This window comes from Diceros bicornis, chromosome 3 (assembly GCF_020826845.1).
Source record: "Diceros bicornis minor isolate mBicDic1 chromosome 3, mDicBic1.mat.cur, whole genome shotgun sequence".
Lineage (NCBI taxonomy): Eukaryota > Metazoa > Chordata > Mammalia > Perissodactyla > Rhinocerotidae > Diceros > Diceros bicornis.
In genome coordinates this window covers 103018399-103041115 of record NC_080742.1, presented here as the reverse complement: position 1 = coordinate 103041115, position 22717 = coordinate 103018399, and the positions used below count along the sequence as shown (strand labels likewise).

The window sequence follows — 22717 nt, the reverse complement described above, 5'->3', positions numbered from 1 at the left end:
GAGGTTTATCAATTTTATTGTCTCAAAGAACCGACTTCTGGTTTCATTGATTGTCATTATTGTTTTTCTCTGTTTACTATTTCATTGATTTCTGCTACAGTCATCATTGTTTCCTTTCTTCTGCTTACTTTGAGTTTCATTTGCTTTTCTTTTCCTAGTTTCTTAAAGTGGAAGCTTGCTTTTAGACCTTCCTTCTTTTATCATTTGGACATTTAGTCTGATATATTTCTCTTTAAGTATTGCGTGAGCTACAACTCACAAATTTTGATTTGTTGTGGCTTCATTTTCAGTCCTCTCAAAATACTTAATTATTCCCCCTTTGGTTTCTTTCTTTGACTCATGGATTATTTATTTAAAGGTCTATTAGTTCATTTCCACCTGCTTGGGGATTTTTCTTTCTATTCAGTCAAATTTAATTTCATAGTGGTCAGATGACGTACTTTGTATGGCTTGAGTCCTTTTAAGCTTGAGATGGGTTTTATGGTCTAGAGTGTTGTCTCTGTTGGCATGTGCTCCGAGTGTGTCGGGAAGGAGTGCTGTTGTGTGGCAGGGCGCAGTGTTCCCTGCATGTCAGCAAGGTCAAGTTGGCTAGTAGTGTTGTTCAAGTCTTCCATATCCTTACTGGTTTTCTGCCTGCTTGTTATATAGTTATTGAGAGTGTGGTGTTTGGATCTCAGACTGTAGTTGTGAATTTATCTATTTTTTCCCCTCAGTCTCAGTTTTTGCTTCTTGTATTTTGAACCTCTGTTATTAGGTGCATGAACCTTTAGGATTGTTATGCTTGCCCACTGGATAAATTGATCCCTTTATCATTGTAAAAATCCCCTTTTACAGTTACACTTCAGTGATATTCTTTGCTCCATAATCGTATCTCCATATCATAGTCTGATACTAATCTAGCTACCCTGCCTTTCTTATATGGGAGTTAGTGTCGGGTTTTTTTTTTTTTCTTTTAACCTATTTGTGACTTTGTGTTTAAAGTTGGTTTCTTATACACACCATATAGTTGAATCTTGCTTTTTTATCCAATCTGACAATCTCCTCTTTTTAATTTTGGCGTTTAGGCCATTTGCACTTAATGTCATTATTGATGTGGTTGGGTTTGAATCTGCCACCATGCTTTTGGCCCCAGCTATTCTTTGTCTCTTTTTCCTTTTTTTAATCTGACTTCTTTTGGATTAATTGAGCATTTTTTATAATTGCATTGTGTCTCCTTTTGTGGCTTATTAGCTATACCTCCTTATTTTGTTATGAAATTTTTAGTGGTTGCTCCAGGGTTTCTGGTACACATCTTTGACATACAGTCGTCTACCTTTAAGTAGTGTACCAGGTTGCAGATAATACAGCAACCTTCTGTGGCGTACTTCTGTTTCCTCTCTCGTGGACTTCGTGCTCTTGTCGTCCTACATTTTACTGCTGTGTGTTTAATCCCACAAGATATTTTACCGGTTTTGTTTTAAACAGTAACTTATATTTTAAAGAGCTTTAAAAAAAGTAAGGAAGTAGTCTTTCCTGTATAGCCACACACTTACCATCCCAGGGTTCCTGATTCCTTCATATAGATTCCGATTTCCACCTGATGAGATCTTCCTTCTGCCTGAAGGACTTCCTTTAACAGTCTCTGTAGGGCTGGTCTGCTGGAGATGAATTTTTTCAGCATTTGTATATCTGAAAAAGTCTCTGTTTCACCTTTATTTTTGAAAGATATTTTCATAAGTTATAAAATTTTTGGTTAACAGATTTTTTTCTTCCACTGTCTTCCGTCTTGCGTTGTTTCTGATGAGAAGTCTGCTGTTGTTAAGTTTGGAAAATTTTTGGCGATTAGTTCCTCCAATTTTTCCCCACCTCAAGTGTCTAATTAGTGCCTCATTACTAATTCTGTCATCTGCATAATTGTTGAATCTGCTTTTATGACTGATTTTAACCCTCATGGGTCATATATTCCTGCTTCTTTGGTTGCCTGGTTATTTTTCATGGTGAATTTTACATTGTTGAGTGTTGGATTTTTGTATTCCTTTAAATACTTTGGTGCTTTGTTCTTATTTGCAGGTAAGTTACTGGGAAACACTTTGAGCCTTTCAAGCTTTCTTAGGCAGACCTGACAGCCTTGAGTCTTGGGATCATGTGGCCTCATTAGTCTGATGCCCCAGGTGTTATAAGATTTCTCCTCTCTGTTTGGAATGGATACTACCTGCAGCCCTTTGTGCTCTGGAAATTGTCTCCCTGCTCCTCCTGGGGCATCTTTTCTGGCCTCAGGTGGTTTACTCCCTCACATGTGCTGATCAGCTGAAGACACCCTCAGAGGCCTCTAGCTCTCTCCTTGGAGCTCTCTCTTCTTCCGCACCTCCTGTTCGCTGATTTTTTCACCTCGTGTCCTTAACTCAGGGGGCCCACTGGCTTCTGTCTGGGATCCTCATACTGGCACTCTGGCCTGGACACTCACCAGGCAGTGACCAGACCAGTTGTTGGGCTCACCTCACTTGTTTCCACTCTCTCAGGGCACTTCTGTGTCCAGTGTCTTGTGTTGTCCAATCTAAAACACATTGTCTCATATATTTTGTCTGGTTTTTAAGCTCAGGTGGGATGGTAAACTTAGTTCCTTTTACTCCATCACGACCAGAAGCAGAAGTCCTCCATTTGCATGTTTTAAAATATATGCTATATATAAATTATACACTCAGGAGGAGTTAGAGGGAGCTTCTTGGATGTATGCCTGCTACTTTCAATGGTTGTATGTTCTTCCCTCCTCTCACATTATCTTAGCTTAAAGGAAAGTGCTAGTAGGTGGATCACACAGCTTTTGTGGTTATCCTAGTGGTGAGTCTACTAAATGTGCCAGTCCAAACAGTTCTGCCTCCTGTATTTCTTTTTTGACGTGGCCTACTTTCCAACGTTCAATCTTGGAGAAGTTTGAGGGCCTCCATTTCCATTTGGATTGTACAGCTCTGACTTGGTTCCTCAGCCCCCTGAGATCCTGAGGTCTGAGAGGGGATGTCCTGCCATGGAGTTCTCATGTCACCTTGACAGACCCCAAGTCACTGTCAGGCGCGCCCAGGCTGTTCCTTTATTCTGTGTTTATTTTATATTTTTACGTTCTGTTTTATACGAAATGTGTATGTCTAGCTAATTTTTGTATTAACTTTTAAAAAGTTCTGCAAACATTGTCTCGTTATTTCATTTAAAAATGCTTTTGTGGTTGCAGTTTAAAAAGAAATAAGCAATCAGGCTTTTAGGTTTTCATGTGTAGTTAACTTCTTTGACTTTTCATATAGCCTGTGAAACCACCTACATTCTTACTCTATTTGGTTAAACTATTTTCAGAGGTGATGCTGAAGGTTATTGTTCAGGAGACAGAAATCGCCATGCCTTTAAAGCAGATATTGTAAATTTTCAAAACAACCATATAGATTTTGAACAGGGAAGGAAGAGAAAACATTAGAAATGTTTTTTCTCTATAAACAAGTGTCACCAGTAGAAACTTGACACATCACTATGTGTATTGTCACCATTTTCACAGGGTTTAAGGCATTTCTTTCTAATCTTCAGATTTGTGTAGACTGCTGCCTCTTAAATCAGGATTCTTGTAATAGATTCAAAAAACATGGTGTTCTCTTTTTTTTGCTCATTATAATTGTGTGATGAGGAAATGACAGATACATGTAACATAGATACATTGTAACATCACTTGTTGCAATTTGTGTCTTCCTGAGGAGGTTTCCTACTGTGTTAATCATTTATGGAAATACTACATAGAAGGAGATGGCTGAAATATGTTTTTTAAAGACTCAATTTTGGACCTTTCTACATTTGTCCTCAGAACTGAGTGTTTTCTGTCATGTGTTTCACAGGTCAAGGATGAACAACATCAGTGTTCTCTGGGGAATCTGAAGATCCCTCTCAGTCAGCTCCTCAACAGCGATGATATGACCATGAACCAGCGATTCCAACTCAGTAATTCAGGTCCAAACAGCACTCTGAAGATGAAGATTGCCCTCAGGGTACTGTAGTCTCCCACAGTAAATCCAGGAGTGGATGGGAGAGCGGGCTACAGTGGTGATGCTCAAGGGTAGTCACTGCTTCAGTGTGTGGTAGAGGGCACGGGACCTGGGTGGAGCGTGCTCACAGTGCTGGTCGCAGGGCACACGTGGACAGCGATCATGATGACAGCCACAGGGCATAGGACATGGGTGGACGGTGATCACAATGACAGCCACAGGATACGGGTAGATAGTGATCACATTGCTGGCTACAGGGCCAGGGGCTAACAGGAAGGAGCTTGTTTTGGGAGCATGGAAACTATTGCTGAATGTTGTGGGCGCTCAGGGGAGAGATGATTAAGACTCAGACTCAAACATCTGACAGAAGTAATAGTTCCAGATTGCTTGAGCAGGCCCAGAATTATTCATTATGCTTTCACGTAAATCCAGCCAACCATTTTTTCACCCTTTGCTCCAGTAGGTATTACTGTCTGGGTCAACAAAGTTTTCTGCTAAGGTTAGATTTTCAAAGGTCACTCAGAAGAGAGAATTTAATAAAACTCTACAAAATGGTAGAAATTACAGAAAAAAAGAATTTTTTTCAAAATAGACAATAGTTCATTTGTAAGTATCTAAGGAAATGTTGAAAATAAAACTGACAAACATATGGGGAAATGCTAAAACTCACTAATTTATTTATTTATTTACTGTTTTGTGAGGAAGATCGGCCCTGAGCTAACATCTGCCAATCCTCCTCTTTTTTGCTGAGGGAGACTGGCCGTGGGCTAACATCCATACCCATCTTCCTCCACCTTATATGAGACGCCGCCACAGCATGGCTTGACAAGCGGTGCGTCAGTGCACGCCCGGGATCCGAACCCGCGAACCCTGGGCCGCCGCAGTGGAGTGCGCATACTTAACCACTTGCACCACCAGGCCGGCCCCTAAAACTCACTAATTTATTTATTTATTTTTTTTTTCTTTAAAGATTTTATTTATTTATTTTTTCCCTCCAAAGCCCCAGTAGATTGTTGTGTGTCATAGCTGCACATCCTTCTAGTTGCTGTATGTGGGACGCGGCCTCAGCACGGCCGGAGAAGCGGTGCGTCCGTGCATGCCCGGGATCCGAACCCGGGCCACCAGCAGTGGAGCGCGCGCACTTAACCGCTAAGCCACGGGGCCGGCCCTAAAACTTACTAATTTAAAAAATGCGAATTAAGAGGGGCCGGCCCCGTGGTATAGTGGTTAAGTTCGGCGCGTTCTGCTTCAGGTGCGGACCTACGCCACTCATTAGCCATGTTGTGGCAGCGACCCACATATAAAGTGGAGGAAGATTGGCACAGATGTTAGTTCAGGGCTAATCTTCCTCAGCAAAAATTAAATAAATAAAATAAAAATTAAAAATGCAAATTAAAATGAAGAACCAACTTTTTTAAAAAATTAGAACAAACCTAGTCTGTGGAGGGTGCAGTGGAAATGGTCTCTTTGCACCTGGTCATGGCCCTGGGTATCAGTACAGCCTTTCCTGAGAGGACTGTAGTGTTTCCAGGCTATAAATCACAGAGCCCCTTGGACCAGGGACCCTTTCTCTGGAAATCTGACTTCTGGTAATAATGTAGGATGTGGAGAGGCCATGGACATAAAGATGTTTGCTGCAGCATCATTTCTTAAAAGCAGGAAAAAACTTCAAGCCATCATAATAACCCCAGAGTGCAGGAGTTTATGGAGTACAGACTCTGCTCAGTGGAATATTGTGTACGTTAAAAGTAAATATTAAAAGCTAACAAAGTGAACGATCCATGTGCTGTCACAAGATGAACGGGTTGAAGGCTGCTCTCACTTTGATGCTGGGTGTTTGGGTTAACCCTGCTGGGTAGAGGTGTCCTCAACTCCCATCCTTTCCCCAGGGTTGCTGGTGGAGGCCACCTGTGTCGGATAAGAGATTAGTTTCCTGTCTAGGGCATGTGATTCAGGCTCTTCCAGCAATAACATTGCCCCCCAACTGTGCAGAAATGCATACAGATGGAAGAGGCTGAAAAGAAATACACAGAAATGACGTTTACATCATAGAAGTGATATTTTGTACTTAAACTTCCCTTTTTCTAAACTTTCTGTAATATGGTATTACTTTTATTTTTTTTATTTATTTATTTTTTTTGCTGAGGAAGATTGGCCCTGGGCTAACATCTGTGCCCATCTTCCTCTACTTTATATATGGGGTGCCCACCACAGCATGGCTTGATGAGCAGTGCCTAGGTCTGCACCCGGGATCTGAACCTATGAACCCCGGGGCCGCCAAAGCAAAGCACGTGAACTTAACTACTACGCCACCGGGCTGGCCCCTGTAATATGGTATTACTTTAATAATAGAATAGCTGAACTGATAGATTATTTTCAATATTTTGTGCCAAGTTGTAAAGAAACATTTGTAAATGAAAAGCTGTTCATGTATCAGGCTGTTACCAGTGTCAGCGATATTAATTTTGTGTTTATTTCCACCTCTAGGTACTCCACCTTGAAAAGCAAGAGAGGTCTCCAGACCACCAACACTCAGCTCAAGTAAAGCGACCCTCTGTTTCCAAAGAAGGGAGAAAAGTATCTGTTAGATCTCAGATGTCAGTGTCACCAGGCGCTGGCAACAGCAGCACAGCCCCGTCCACACCAGTAATTGGGGGTGGTGATAAGCCCACCATGGAGGAGAGAGCCCAGCCTTCGGAAGCCAGCCCTCTGGGGCCACGAGACCTAGGCAGAAGCTCCTCCAGCCTCCAAGCCGGCCCTGCCTGCTCCCCCAGCCATATTTCTGTCAAGGAGCCCACCCCAAGCATAGCCTCGGACATATCACTGCCCATCGCCACACAGGAACTTCGGCAGAGGCTGCGGCAGCTTGAAAAGTAACTAGACACTCACTTTGCTCTTGTTGAATCAGAGTGCGCATCTCCCGTGCTGCAGGGAGGGCACACTGTCTGAAGTTAGCTGAAAGAGCTTCAGGGGACGTTGCCCTGTCACTCACTGAGTCTGACTTTCAAAGTAAAGCCTGCCATTTTCTAGAGCCTAATATCTGGCTCGTTTAAAGGCTAGAGAACAATGGGGTGACAGGTTCCACGGGTGGGAGAGGCTCTGCAGCTCCTGTGTGCCAGTCCTCAGACCAGGAAGGCAGAGACTAGAACTGACTGTTGAATCTGCATATAGTGATTGGCGTCTGTCTGGTGTATAAGAATAGGTCCTATTCTTTCATGTTGGGTCAACGCCCCATTATTACTACCAAGTCACTTTTGTGTGTCTTTGGATGTTTGTGTCGATTTCTTATTTAAGCCCCATGATTTATAGATGTGTTTATGATTTCTTTAGATAAGGAGGAAAAAACAGTCTGCAGCTATCACAAGCTTCAGACGTTAACCTTTTTCCCTCAGCAAGAGGGATCAAGTTGCCCTTTGAAGCAGTTTTCCTTATTTGTTGTTCTGAGAGGTATGTTGAGTAATAAGTGGAGGCGGAGGTGCAGCGTGTTCTCCTGGTGGTTGGAGGGACCCAACTCTGCACTTTTCTCCTTTGTACTTTCTCATATCCACTGTTTTGGAAAAAAGTCAGTCCCTTCCTCCCTCTTGCTATGGAAGGAAATAGAATTTTAAACCAGAAATCACTTTTTCTCAGGAGCTAAATGTGGGGAGTAGCCAGGATGATCATGGGGAGCACTAAGCCAGAGCAGCCATTGGTTGTCTTGGGAGTCCGTGCTTCAACCTTGAGAAAGAGAAGTAGAAGAGAGGACTGTTGGCAGTCTCAGCAGATGACTGTCAGTGAGAAGTAAAGCAGGCGCCTTCTGTGGGGCTTTGAGAAAGGATACGCAGATTTGCGTCGTTATAGGCTAGATGTGACTTCGCAAAGACCACAGAATTGATGTTTATAATTAGGAGACCTTTGTGTCTCATTTTTACTTGGGGCCTAACTGCAGAAGCTTTCAGTTTTTTACAATTATGTTTTATTAACCCTCAACTAAAATATGAATTGACTGGTTAATTTATACTCAGAAATTCAAATTATGTTCAAGTTCCTGGGTGATTTGATTCCATCTTATCTAAATGAACATGATCTTACCGAGTAGTTGTCTCAGTGACTCACGCCCCCCGATGAGGTCTGAGGAAAGCTGTAACTGCCTGCTTTGTTTCCCCAGTGGTACGACACTGGGACAGTCTCCCCTGGGGCAGATCCAGCTGACCATCCGGCATAGCTCGCAGAGAAACAAGCTCGTGGTGGTTGTGCACTCCTGCAGGTGAGCTGTCGCCCGGGGCCTCGGTGTAGACGTGGGATAGGGCAGAGATGCACTTAGTTGTAGCTTCCCCAAACAGATCAGTTTGTTCCATTTTTGAAGAACAAAGCAGTTAGAGTGTACTGTAGTTAGACTGTCATCGTAGTATTTGGTTCTTATTCTTTTTTTGTTCTTAACATTGTTTCATAAACATTTTCTACTCATAACCATTTTGATTGCTTTGTAACACTCCCTTGAACTGCCATACTGTAGTTTATATAACATTTCTGATTGTTGGATGTTTTACATGTCTGTGTTACATGTAACACAATAATGAACATATTTTCTTTTCTTGAAGTGTCTTCTTGGGATTAAATTTCCAGGAGTAGGTTTATATAAATTCAAAGGATCCAAAAAAGTATGGGATCATGGTAGATATTGCCAGTCTGTCAAGAAAGAGCCTACATCGGCACCCAAGGATACCAGTGTGCCTTTTCCCCCACGATCAGGAACGATTTATTTTAACTTATGCAGTACACTACTTTAGTAAGTGTCACATGAGGTGGCAGTGTTGTTTTAACTCGTATTTGATTAATGATGATGGGATGAAGCTGACTATTTTCCTTTTATATGACTTGTCAGTTTCAGTAGTAGTTGTGATATAAGTATTTGGATATTATAAAAAGCTATTGGAAATATAGGAAGATAAAATTAGTGATATTTAGAAATGTGATTATATAAATGTAGAGTTCAGTTCAATACATATTTATTGAGCACCTTATATGTTCGTGCTACTGAGATAATTCCTATAGGAGATGCAGGAACAGAAGACTGTTTTAGAGGACTCCAACTAAACAGTCTCCTAACTCGATTTTCAGGTTGATCAATAAGGGAATAATTTGAAGTGGTTGCACATAGTTAAATCCTATATTGTGTTTGGCTCAGGCCAGTCATCCTGGGCAAAGAGCAGTGTGCACATGAAGGAGGTGGGTCCTCATCTGTGAAGGGTTTAGGTGGACAAAGGGCAGAGAATGGGGTCAGCAGCCTGAGCAGGCACCAGAGAGGGCCGAGTGCTGCTCAGGAGTCCTGTGGACACTGGCTGCGTGGCCTCACTGGGGTCTCCCAGGAGGCTGCTTTATTTGGCTGAAAGGCTGACCATGTTCCCTCACTGGGAGAAGAGAGTAGAAATACTGTGAAAAGATGACGCAGTAGTTTCTGTGTTGGAAGCAGAGCAAGGTGTCAGAAAATTCCCCAAACTCTGGGCTCAAAAAATGGAGGCAAAAGTCACCTTAGGCAAAGCTGCTGAAGTTTTGAAAGATGCCAGCAGGCGAGCGTGGGGTGAAGACAGAAATGTGCTTCACTCCTTTGTGCTTCTCAGAGTTTAGATAAATATGAAATCAAAATAGTAAATTCAAATGTGACGTCGTTTTCCGAGATTCTAATATCTAGTGTTCTCTGGTTTGTGTCATAAGAAATCTCATTGCCTTCTCTGAAGATGGCTCTGACCCCTATGTCCGCATGTATTTGTTACCAGACAAGAGGAGGTCAGGAAGGAGAAAAACACACGTGTCAAAGAAAACATTGAACCCGGTGTTTGATCAAAGGTATGGTGTGTACTCAACTCGGGATAGACTGTTTGGGTTAACAAATTAAGGAAGGCCTGATCAGTACCTTTAATGACTAAAGCACTTAAGCTAACACACTGCTGAGAAGTGTAAGTGAAAAAACTCCTCCATATTAGTAGATGTGGACTTGTTAAATAAGTATTTTGAACTTCATGTAGAAGTGCTAAACATCATAAAGCCAAGTTGTAAACACTGTGGACAGGGAGACTAGTGATTAAATAAAGAGCAAATGATGGATGACCCGAAAGAACGTTCATTCTGGAGGGCTCTGTCTATTGATTTTTACTGAGTTATAAATTAAAACTGAGAATTTTAAAATACATGTATTTTAAAACTTATTTTAAAATAATAATAAACCTATGATGTTTTAAAATATAATAGTCCTGTGAAAAACAACTGGTTTCCAAAACAAAATAATTAGTGAAGAGTGGCATTATTGTTTTAATTTTTGCAAATCTCCATAGTGGTCTGGCTTAATAGAGGCTGATATCTGCTCTGTAGTCAGTCTGATGTGGTGACCTCCTGGGAGGGTCTCGGGGACCCTGGGGTTCTTCAGGCCAACTTACAGAGCCTCGATCTGTGCACATTTGGTGTCTTACATTATAGTCCTCTGTAGCTAAAAAAAACCACCACCATTTGGGAAATAATAAAGTTGAATGATATCAATATCTCTTAATTAGGTTTACATTTCATCTTTTAAGATACTACTCATTTATTGTGTTTTCGCACCACTAACTTTATTTAAACCAAGGTCAGAAACTGACAGGCATGACTAAATCCAGGCATGGGCATGTTTTATTTGATGACGTGTTCTTAGCTGCAGCACTTAAGAGTTTGGAGCTCGACATACAAATTTGGGTTTCTCACTGCTGTAGCTCCATGGGAAGGCCAGCCACATTCCAGCTGTGTCCCCATGAGGCCTCAGGCCCTCAGTCCTCTGGTTTGCCGGAGACGCCGGCGCACTCTAGCCACGCACCAGCCAGCTTCTAGGACTTGGTTCCCCGGAGGCATTTTAGTTGGTGGCATGTGACTTAGGGCATTGAAAAGTATGTTGCAGACCTTTTCCCTTCCGTGAAGCTATATTACATGATACTTGTTTTTAGTGCACTCACCCAGGCTTTGAAATTACTCTCCTTTAGTCCTTAGGCCTGCATGAGTGAAGTGGCATGTCATACGTTACATCCACAGTCCACACTTTAACTACCATAAAGAGTCAGGTGTTTATGTTCAAAAGAATGCCCCTCCCACATGTGAGGGAAGGCAGTAGAGCCTTCCACTTAGGATGCCAGAACCTTCTCTCATGTTTGGAAACTAATGAAAACAACTTGGTTTTTGAGTCTTCATGAAATGCCAGATCCAAACGTCTAACAGAACTCAATTTTACAATAAATAACAAACATGACATTTGGAATGGCCTCATAAGCAGAAATGCCATTTTTTAGTTAAAAGAAAATACAGCAAAATTATGGAGAAATTTAAGGAAGGTCCTCTTTTTCCATTTCAGTTTTGATTTTAGCGTTTCACTACCAGAAGTGCAGAGGAGAACATTGGACGTAGCAGTGAAGAACAGTGGCGGCTTCCTGTCCAAAGACAAAGGGCTTCTTGGCAAAGTAAGTTTGAAAAACATTCTTCATCGTTTCCTACACTTTGTAAAAATTAAACACTTACCCAAAGTGCATTTTTTAGACCATACTTATATAAGTCGAAAGGGGTGAACTTACTCTATGATTAATGCTTATTTATAAAATAGTGGACCCTGAGAGAGACCACGTATCAACTAAGACATTGGTACATTTTGAAGATATTTTAAGTTCTTTTTATTGTTTTTACATATTTATATTATTGGCATGTTAGTCACACTAATATCATGAACTTATAGTTGAAGAAAAGGTTAATTTTTTAATTTTTTCAAGTATTACATCGAAAGAAAACACGAAGGAAGATATTCTCCTACAATTCTGTCTCCTCAATCAACTGTTCTTTTTCTAACAAATCATTGGCTTTATTTCTCTGAATTTCTTCTAGTCTTTATCCATATTCACATTTAACTCTTGCATTAGATTACATATACTTTAATTATTTGTATAGAGGGTAAGTTAGGGAAGAGGAGTTTTGAATCGTAGATGCCATTTACGGATAAGCCACATCCGCTACTCTACCATTAATGGTACATGAGCCAGTATCCCTATAAATTATCTCCACTGATAGTTCCTAGCAACTTAATTCTAAGACTGTTCGATACAAGAAGGACCTCTTGGACATAATCAACCATGTAGTTCACAGGAGGAATATAAGGATAAGAAAAGATCGAAAAATGGGACTCAAAATAGAGGAGAGTTCTTTGTTGCCAGACAAAGACAGAAGAAGAGTGGAGAGATTGAAGAGCGGAGAGATTGAGAAAGTGGTGAAAAGTCTGAAAGGAATCCCTTCAACCCACGTTTACGGATGTTCTTAACCCACAGGTGTTGGTCGGTCTGGCGTCTGAAGAACTCGCCAAAGGCTGGACCCAGTGGTGAGTGTCCCTACCATAGACAGACGAACCATAAACAGAGAATCCGCAAAACTGTTTATTTGATGACACTGTCCACAATTGACCACATGTCTCTTGTCACCGTCCTGTGCTCTCTCAGGTACGACCTCACAGAAGACGGGACAAGACCACACGTGGTGACGTAGGCGGGTCTGGTGTGAGGAGCCCTCCTTGGTGTGTCTGCTCCACCCGTGTGATCGGAATGCAGCCTCCCACAGACGTACTGATACTATTTTTATAATTTCATCTATTTAGTTAATAGTTTTATAAAACATGTTGACATTTTAGGCATATTTGGCCAATATTATCGTTAAATTTTGTATGTTTAATTTCTTCTAGTATTTCACCAGTTATTACAGTATACAATAGGATAGTACTTAATTATTGTGTTACGTAAAGCTGTATGTCAGTTGTATCTACTAGGAGGTGGATATATGTATATGCTTTATTATTGCCTTGTTTTGTATATTACTGAGGTACACTATGCCATGTAAATAGACTCTATTTTTTATAATCTACATGCTGGTTTGAATTCAGAAGAAAATGAATCAAGGAAATATATATATTTTTTCTTCTAAAACTTATTAAATTCTTATGACAAATAATCATTTTTGCCTTTGCAGGAAAAAGTTCTAGTGACCTATTTTGTGGTATTTCTTTTTAAAAAGAAAAACTGAAAGATTATTAAATATTAGTGTATTTCTGCCCATTATGGATGATGAAAGAAAGTATTCAGAATATTAACACTTTCATAAACAGAAAGATGTATTATTGAGAAGTCAGTTGAAGTACTTATAAGGAAAAATGTATAACTGAGTAATTGAAAGTATTAAGAGAATTGTTGTGGTTCATAAATCATAGTGTACTAATGTGAAATTTCCTACATAAAATGAAATGTCTTAAGTTTATTTGTAATTGCTTGTTATAACTTATTCTGATACACAGATACACAATCATACTTTTCCTAAAATATAATACAGACAGACTTTCAATGTTAGCAGTTAGGCTATTGGGAAATAGTCGGTTGTGAGCTTTGTTAATTTTCAGTGTTTTCCCAGCCTGTAAAGAAAGACAAGCTCACATTGTCACCAAAAAGATCAGAGTAAGTAGATAGGAAATGTTGTTAAAACCAATACAGAGGACAGGTCACCCTGATAGCTCTTTCATTCGTCCATCAGTGCAACATCATACAGAGGACAGGTCACCCTGAGCTGGCACTTGGTTTCATTCTGCTCTTATTCACAGGCCACCACCGGGACCAAAGAGTTTCGGCACAACTGCCAGCACAGTGGCTCTTGGTTGTAAATAGCCATTTCCTGGGTTTCCTCACTTATGCCATGACTCATCTCATTATTGGGATGTTGTCATACGGTTTTTATTTTGGAATATATTTTTCTTTTTAGATTATTAAAAGCATGTTTTATTTACTTAAGAGTTCCAAACCTCTTGGAAGGTGAGGCTCTATAGCAGTGTCATAAGCTGTGCATGCCTATAAACAATGTATGTACCTATGCAGAAAGAATTTTAAATATTTTAAGCTGTATGATGCAAATGACTTCCTTAGCCCTAAGAACATTCTAAAATTATGTGTGTATATATATATATATATTGAGGAAGTATAGCTTTGTGATTGAAATTGGAGATCTTACCATAAATCATTTCATGGACTGTGGACTGCTCACGTGACCAGACCTACCAAAGTGCCTGTGGCGGATGCTGGTTGTTACTGCTGCACACTCCTGCCTTCCAGCAGATTTTAATTTTGTGTTAATTTACACTTTGAACCACGGGTTTGTTTATAATGGCGTCTGTAGCTTCACAATACATTTTATGTACTCATAACGACCAGTATCATCTCACTGTTTCCTGTTTAATGAAATGTCACTCTAAAGCCTCATTGTAAATCATTTCCTATGTAACGTACAGGGAAGTTTATGAATATGCTGATACACACATGGATATATATGCACACAAAACATTTACTGTGGTGTTTTAGTAGCATGAGCAAGACAGGTTGCCTGCCCACAGTATTAGATTTACGGAGGTTTTTTTTTAAATCAGGTGTGTTGAAGGGCTTTTGGCCCTTCTTTGAAATTTAGGATACTAAGAATTTTTACTGACGTCCTAAACTTTTGGGTTTTGCAACCAATGTGCTTTACAAACTATTCAATGTGTACTTTACTTGATGTAATCCTTTATTTAAACTAGGCAAAATAAGTACAATGAAAGCTACAAAGCCCAAATAAAGCCAGTTAGCAGCGTGATGCCCTGCCCTCTGGTGTGGTGACGGTGGGGGCTGGAGACTAAGACCCACCTGCAGATTCCGAGGCCCTAGCAGCCAGCTCCATTCTTTTTAATATAAAAGAAAGGAAAGGGATGATTCTAAGGACACTGAAACACCTCCCAGATGTGATTCTGTGTTTTGTGGCAAGAGGAGTGCTCAAAGGGAAGCTCTTGTATCTGTGGGAAAGGCCAGGCTCAGCAGTCCAGATCCTGGCAGTGGGGAACACTCTGAGTTCTCAAAATGTGCTTTTCTGGTTCTTAATAATCGTTTCATCTAGAAAAAGGGAACTATAACTTTTCTACATTGAGCCAAACCAATGGAGGGAAAATTAACTTAAATGAATTTGAATTCTGTCAGTTTGTTCATGTTGGTTGCTTATCCTGTGCCTTAAAGTACAGAACTATGAAGGTGTTGTTTTCAAGTTCCAGATTAAAACAAAAGAAGCCTCGTAGCTGTATTTACCACAGTTTATATTCTGTACTGTGAGAATTCCTTTTACAGATGTTCTTCATGAAGAGGTCGGCCCTTCTTGTTCAAGAACCTACGCCAAATGCAACTCCGTTTGTGCGTTTGTACTATGGTTGTTCCTTTAACCCCAGTGCCAGCTGCATCACCCCTGCAGATGGAAACAGCAGCGGGTGTTTTTATTATTACAGAATGTCCTTTTTGCTCAACTAATTTTACATGACAATGCATGTATTTATTCAATAAAACTTTTATGTTAGCTCACTTGTGATTTGGTTTTCCTTTGTCTTTTGAAATGAAATTTTTAGCATGGAACCAGATAATTTGAAAAGTAGATGTGTTCTTCTTTTTATATTTGCTATTTGTGAATTCTTTCATTTTCAAAAGAACTACATCAGATCATTGATATTACTTCTCTTATTTCCATCCTAATTTGATTCTCCTCTGCCTACTTTAGACTCTTGGTTTTAAAAACAGCTCTTCTGAAAGATAATCATGAGTAAAGAAAATAGTCTTTAAACATGTTTTATAACCAGAGCCGTGAGAAGTAATGAAATAGAGGCTGGTCTGAACAAATGGAGGGGAAATAGCAGAGGTATTCACTACTATCTAAACCCACTCCTGATGATTGACATTGACTGAGGTGGCTCCTGCTCTTGGCCCTCAGCATTCAACACAGTTGACCTCCTTTCTTGGCCTCTCCAATGCCTTGCTTTCTGGATTTTCCTTCTACATTGCTGGCCATTGATCAAGCTCTTTTACTGTCTTTAGCTAGACTGCAAATATTGGAGTAACACAGGTTTTTTTTTTTTTTTTCTTTTTTTTTTTGTGAGGAGATCAGCCCTGAGCTAACATCCGCCAATCCTCCTCCTTTTTTTTTTTTTTTTTTGCTGAGGAAGACGGCCCTGGGCTAACATCGGTGCCCATCTTCCTCCACTTTATATGGGACGCCGCCACAGCATGGCTTACCAAGCAGTGCGTCGGTGCGCGCCCGGGATCCGAACCAGCGAACCCCGGGCCGCCGCAGCGGAGCGCGCGCACTTAACCGCTTGCGCCACCGGGCCGGCCCCTGGAGTAACACAGGTTTTGATTCTGGTCCCTTTTTAAATTTTTATTCTGTATTCTGTTTAATACCATTGCTATTCCATGCTTTCCAAATTTATATCTCCAATACATATTTTGCTGCTGAGCTCAAGACCATTCATCCAGCTGCCTGCTCATTATCCCTCTGTACTTGGAGGTCTCGCCATGTTCCTGTCTGTCTAGGTGCTTGACCTGGAGACCTAGACCATCCTGACACCTTCCTCTGCCTCTTTGCCCATATGGAGATACCAATTCCTTTAGTTCTGCTTGAGGATATATCTGCTTTGACTGCTATCTCTAGAGTCCAAGACTTTCCTGCCTAACCATCAGCTCCCTACATTCAAGCTGTAGCCCCTCTCTCCCCTGCTGCATTCTCCACACAACAGCCAAAGGAATCTTTTAAAACACAAATCTAACTCATCACTCTACTGCTTTCCATTGCCCTTAGAATAAAGACCGAGAGCATAACAAGGCTCTGAGGCCCTGAGAACTTCCCAGCTTATTTCCTCCTACTTTACCCCTCATCCATGATACTTCTCTCAGTTCCTCAGACTCCCCACCCTCTTGCCCATCTCAATGCCTCCAGCCTGCCCTTTCCCTGACAGTGGCCTAGCTAACTTCCACTCCTCTTCTGTCCTCACCATGAAGTTGATTTCCTCAGGCGTCCTTGACCAGCACTCGCCCATCGAGATGCAGTCTCCCTTTTATAAGCTCTCTTAGCACCCCATGTTACCTTCATTCATCATACTTAACATAATTGCAGTTTAGCTTTATTTAAAACCATTTCCCACCTGGATTGTAAACTCCCAAGGGCAGAGATTATGTGAATGTTATTTAAATCTTTTTCCAATGGCTTATCACTCTTCCTGGCACATAGTTGGTGAACAAATATTATTGAATAAATGATGTATAAAATTTGGCAGACCTTAAGTAACAATTTGTTTTAATGAGTTTCCGTTTAAAGAAAGATAGACGCTTATTGGCAGTTCTTAGTAAAGTCTGAAAAGTACTGATGAACATAAAGAATACTGTTGAGACAAAAAGCCAACAGTGTAATTATCTCAGAAACAATTGAAGTGTCAGAGTGAGAAATGAGCAAGGAAGTCTGCCTTTATTTAGTGTTGTTCTGGAAATCCTGGGCAATACAATATGAAAAGAAAAAGATTATAAATTTTATATTGAAAAAGAAAATGTTTCAAATACGAGATCATCTGCCTGAAAAAAACAAGAAAGTAATCTGAAGACTTATATGTGTGTGTGTGTGTGTGTGTGTGTGAGGAAGATTAGCCCTGAGCTAACATCCATGCTAATCCTCCTCTTTTTGCTGAGGAAGACCGGCTCTGAGCTAACATCTATTGCCAATTCTCCTTTTTTTTTTCACCCAAAGCCCCAGTAGCTAGTTGTATGTCATAGTTGCACATCATTCTAGCTGCTGAAGGGACACGGCCTCAGCATGGCCAGACAAGCGGTGTGTTGGTGCACGCCCAGGATCCCAGGCTGCCAGTAGCGGAGCCCGCGCACTTAACGGCTAAGCCATGGGGCCGGCCCCTGAAGACTTTTAAATTGAACATGTGTTTAATAAGGTGCAAGTCATAAAAACAAGTCTCAGTGTCTTATACACTAATATTAATAGCTATTAGAAAATATAATGGGAAAAGTCATACAGCAGCCCTGGAACCACAATAGCACTGATGACCTGCAGCCAAGCAAGGGAGGGGCACAATAGGTTTAGAGCTCCTCAAAAGCCCCACCCCCAGAGAACCATCACTGTTCGACCTGTTTGGCTTCTGGGAAAGACATATTGCCAGGGTGTTGATCAAAAACAATTTGTGGCAATTGTTGAACATTGCAGCTGCCTGGGGCAATGATACCAGTTGGGACAAACAAGAGGCTAACCAAAGAATTTTAAAGGAAGATCTGGGAAATGAGATGTTCATAGGCGGCTTTGAAAAACTCTGGCATTCCTGGGGCTCTAGAAAGATAAGTGCATGTGCAGGGCTGTGTGCATGCCCAGGAGTGGCCTGTAAGAGTCCTAATATGTTTCCTCTGGTTGGTGTTGAGGTTCTGCGCAAGCACGAGGTGAAGGCTAAGGCAGAGTTGTCAGCCAACTGCCAGAATGTCGAAGATACCCTAACACACACATAGGCCCTCAGGAAAGACTGGGAGACTAATTCAAAGTATTTAAGGAAATTTGTATCCAATCATTAGCTGACCAAATCAGCTAACTGAGCAGAGACTTCAGAGGCAACACATGACAAAGAATAAAGCTTTTAGAGAATTAATCCAAGAAAGTTACTAAACAAAAAACAACAAAGTCAAGGGGGAGGGATCTTATTTACAGAGTTGCCACATTATATTATTTTAAATGGCTAGTTTTAAACAACAACAAAAAACATGAAATATGCAAAGAAACAGTAAAGTATGGACTATCCCCAGGGGGCAAATATCAGTCAGTAGAAAGTGTCCCTAAGGAAGCCCAGGTGTTGGACCGTAAGTAGATAAAAACCTTAAATCAGCTATTGTATGTTCAAAGAGAGAAACGATGTCTAAAGAATTCAAGGAAAGTATGAGAATGATGTCTCACCAAAATAGAGGATATCGATAAAGAAAAAATGTTTAAAAAGGACTAAATAAAAATTCTGGAGTTTAAAATACAGTAAGTGAAATGCAAAATTCACTAAAGGAGTTCAATAATAGATTTGAGCTGACAGAAGAAAGAATCAGCAAACTTGAAGATAGATCAACTGAGATGTTCTCATCTGAGGAACAAAAAGAATAAAGAACTAAGAAAAATGAACAGGCTACCGACATATACATAACGGGCGTCTCAGAAGGGGAGAAGGGAGAGCAGGGTCAGAAAGAATGTTTAAGGAAACAATGGGCAAACATGCCCAAATTTGATGGAAAACATTACACATTAAAGAAGCTCAACATCTATGCAGAAATAGAAGTATAATGATGTACACCTGAAATTTATACAATGTTGTAAACCACTGTTACCGCAATAAAAAAAAAAAAGCTCAACAAACTCCAGGTGAGATAAACTTACCAAGATCCACACTTAGGCGCATCTTAGTCAAACGGCTGAAAATCAAAGACAGAGAGTCTTAAAGCGGCAAAGAGAGACCTGTCTCACACAAGAACTCCTCCATAAGATAACCACTGATTTCTCGTCTGAGACCACAGCAGCCAGTGCACGGGGATGACAGATTTAAAGTGCTGAAAGATAACTGCCAATCAAAGGTCCTGTCTCCAGCAAAATTGGAGAAGAACTAAGAGGTTTTTTGTTTTGTTTTGTTTTTTTGTCACTGGCCCACCTGCCCTATGAGAAACCCTACGTTTTTGTCTTTGCATATATTTATTATGATTGCTGTATAACTTCACATATCTCTTTAGATAGTCCCTACGGCTTCTACCTGTAGTATCTCTTGAGTCTGGGAAGCAGTGTGGCCCAGCCAGTGAGAGCATCGCTCGGAGTCAGACCACCCATGTTCGAACCCCACTTCTGGCCCTGTATGACTTGCAGCAGGCCTGCAGCACCCTCTCTGTAAAGTTGGAATAGCCATAGTACTTGTCTAGAAGGTGGACGGGCAGATAAGATGAGACAAAATCTGTGAAGTATTTGGGACAGCACCTGGCACACAGGGGTGATTGTTAGCTACTATGTGGCCCAATCTCTTTATTCAACTTCAGACCAGAATGTGGTAACCTCTCTGTTCCTCGCCCACCAATGCAGGACTGCCACACAGGGTTGCACTTTCCTCTGCACTCAAACTATCGAGACATGGACCTCCACCACTTCATTGTCACAGATGCCCTCCCCCCGCCGGCTATTCTGAGTTTCTGGCATGTTGCCACTCATCTGTCCAAGAACGAGAGCCTCGACCTACACACAGCTCGGCCACAGTGTCTGCTGGCCGTGACCTGCCTGTGGTCATGCGTCTGATGGGCCTTCCTCTGAGGGTCATGTCCACAGGGCTCCACCTGATCTTGTTGAGAGGATGTGCCCTTCTTTATTCTCCATGGTACAAAGAAGCAATACAGTTTATTATTACTTTTATTCATTGTGGAATAAAATACATACAGAAATGTGCACAAACCCTGATTTTTTCTGCCTTGAGTTTTCACAAACTGAGCACCTCTGTGTGACCAGCACTGCGATGAAGAATAGCATCCTGGGTCCCCTGCCATGCCCCCTTCAGTGTGACCCTACCCCATGGGGCAGCTCCTATCCTGATGGCCACCCTACTGATTGGCTTTGTCAGATTGTGAGCTCCGTATAAATGGAATCATATGGTGCGTGTTTGTGTCTGGCCTCTTTTATTCTACATATGTTTGAGAGACACCAGGATGTCTTTTACGGTGATTTGGTGAAGGCTTGGGGATGTGATGGAGACTTGGTTCCTCTTTTGTTGAATTCCCTTTTCCCTTTCTTACAAATATTTAATATCAAATCACCTCTTTGTTTTGCCCAAGATTTCCTTTTACTTGTCCATGGTTTTGCAAGCTGCTTCAACTCTCCCTTGAGAGGCTAAGCTTTTTATTCATGAACATTTTAGCATAACTTAAACAAAACATAACACCAGAAGCTTCTTGGATCATTTTTATGCAACAGTTCTTCCAAAATCTTGCCCAGAGATAGTGCCACGAAAGTGTCCATCACACCCCTCCAAATGTGTGAATGCTCTAAATGTGAGAACTAGGACTGGCAAAGTAGCTTTCAGGGCAGAACAGCTGGTAAAGTCCGTTTGTTCTTTCTGGTCGAGTATAGGAAATAGCTTTGGGGAATTTTTTGTTATACACTCATACATTCCCTTTCTTTGAAAACATAAACCTATGAAGCATCCATTGACTTTCTCAGAATATAAAAGACCAAACACTGATAATGCTCTCCCTTCCTTCAGTAATATTTCAATCACACACCCACTATGCACAAGGCAGTGTGCAGGGCATGAGGGAGTAGTGCCTGTCTTCATGGAGCAAATGTGTATGCATGCATGTATGTGCACGAGTGGGTGTGTGCAGGTATGTGCATGCACAAGAGTGCATGTGTGTGTGTGCATGAGTGTATGCATGTTTGTGTGTGCACGAGTCTGTGCATTTGTACACTGTGATGCACACTGGAATGGGCACGCATAAATGTGTGTGTTGTGTATGCACTGAGTGCACAGGCATGTGTGTTGTGTGTGCACGTGTGTGGATGCATGCATGTATAGTGTGTGCTTGCATGTGCATGCGTGTGGATGCATATGAGTGTGTGTACGTTTGCTGTGTGCATGTGTGTGAATATATGCTGTGAGGTCCTGTGAGGTGAGTCTTTTCCTTCTGTTCTATTCTCTGAAACAATTTGTATATGATAGTGATCATCTGCTTCTTGAAAATCTGGTGAAACTTGCCTATAAAATTTTCAGAGCTTAATGCCTTTTGAGTAGGGAGATTTTGATACCCATTCTTTTAAAAATTTTGTATTAGTTTATTTGTTTTCAATTTCTTATCAAGTCCATTTTGAATATTTCCCATTTTATGCTTTCAAATTTATTGGAAAAATATTATGAATTTACTATCTCTTATATTTGTAGTTGCATCTCCTTTTTATTTCCTAACACTGTTTATTTGTACCTTCTATTTCTTCTTGATTAGACTAGCTAGAAGTCTATTTATTTTATTAGTTTTGTAAGGACCTTGCTTTTTATTTTATTATGTCAATTTTCTTGTTTTTGTTTTTGTATTAAAGTTTGCTCTTGCCTTCCCTTCTATTCTATGTTTACTAAAATGTTCTTGTTGTTCTTCTAGCTTCTTGAGTTGAACATCAAACTTATTTTCAAGCTTCCCTTTAAAAAAATTAAATTTATTTAAGGCTACAAATTTCACCTTGCATCTCACTTTAGCTTCATCTCCCAAGTTTTGATAAGCACTTTCATTGTCATTTGGATCTAAGCATGTCTAATTTCCATTGGGACTTACTCTTTATTCCATGAGTTACTTAGAACATTTTTAAGTTTCAAAGCATATTTTCCCTGCCTTTTTGGTGTTGGTTACTAATTTAATTGTACTGAGGTCAGAGAAGAGAGTCTACATGATACTGATTCTTTGGGGAGAAATTGAGCTCCCCCCTTAGTCTTTGCCCTTCTCGCCCCTGGTCCAGAGCAGGTCTTAAAGGACATTCTGAGACCCCCCCACTCCTTGGTGATATTTGAGATTTTGAGACAGCGACTCCTGCAAGCAAGTGAGAAGGGACTTGACATGGTTGCTAGTCAGGAGTGTTAACTTGAAAATCCTCAAAATGAGTTTATTCGGGAGTAGCCAGAAGAATTGCAACTCGGGATGTGCATGCTGTAGTGAACCACAGGCAAATCCAACAAACAAAGCAGGGGGCTGCCTTTATAGAGAAGAAGGGGGGGCGATTCTAAAGGAAAGTCCATTGGGGAAAGTGACAGTTCAGGGTGGCAACGGCTTCTCATTGGCTGAGCTGTTGCCTGGTGGGGAGAGAAGTCTTCCTTCAGGAGTAAAACC

At 40.9% G+C, this 22717-nt stretch overlaps 1 protein-coding gene across 6 annotated transcripts in view; it reads left to right on the top strand.

The window, feature by feature from the left end:
* The window catches only part of ESYT2 (extended synaptotagmin 2), a 96835-nt gene extending 81450 nt beyond the window's left edge, over nt 1-15385 (top strand). For all 6 annotated transcript variants that reach the window (XM_058534253.1, XM_058534262.1, XM_058534291.1 and 3 more), the window contains 7 exons: nt 3849-3998; nt 6483-6868; nt 8143-8241; nt 9690-9821; nt 11347-11452; nt 12305-12354; nt 12473-15385. In XM_058534253.1, the coding sequence (XP_058390236.1) occupies nt 3849-3998; nt 6483-6868; nt 8143-8241; nt 9690-9821; nt 11347-11452; nt 12305-12354; nt 12473-12518 (969 nt within the window). In that variant the 3' untranslated portion in view covers nt 12519-15385. The remainder of the gene's footprint in view (nt 1-3848; nt 3999-6482; nt 6869-8142; nt 8242-9689; nt 9822-11346; nt 11453-12304; nt 12355-12472) is intronic.
* The last annotated feature ends 7332 nt before the right edge of the window (nt 15386-22717 follow it).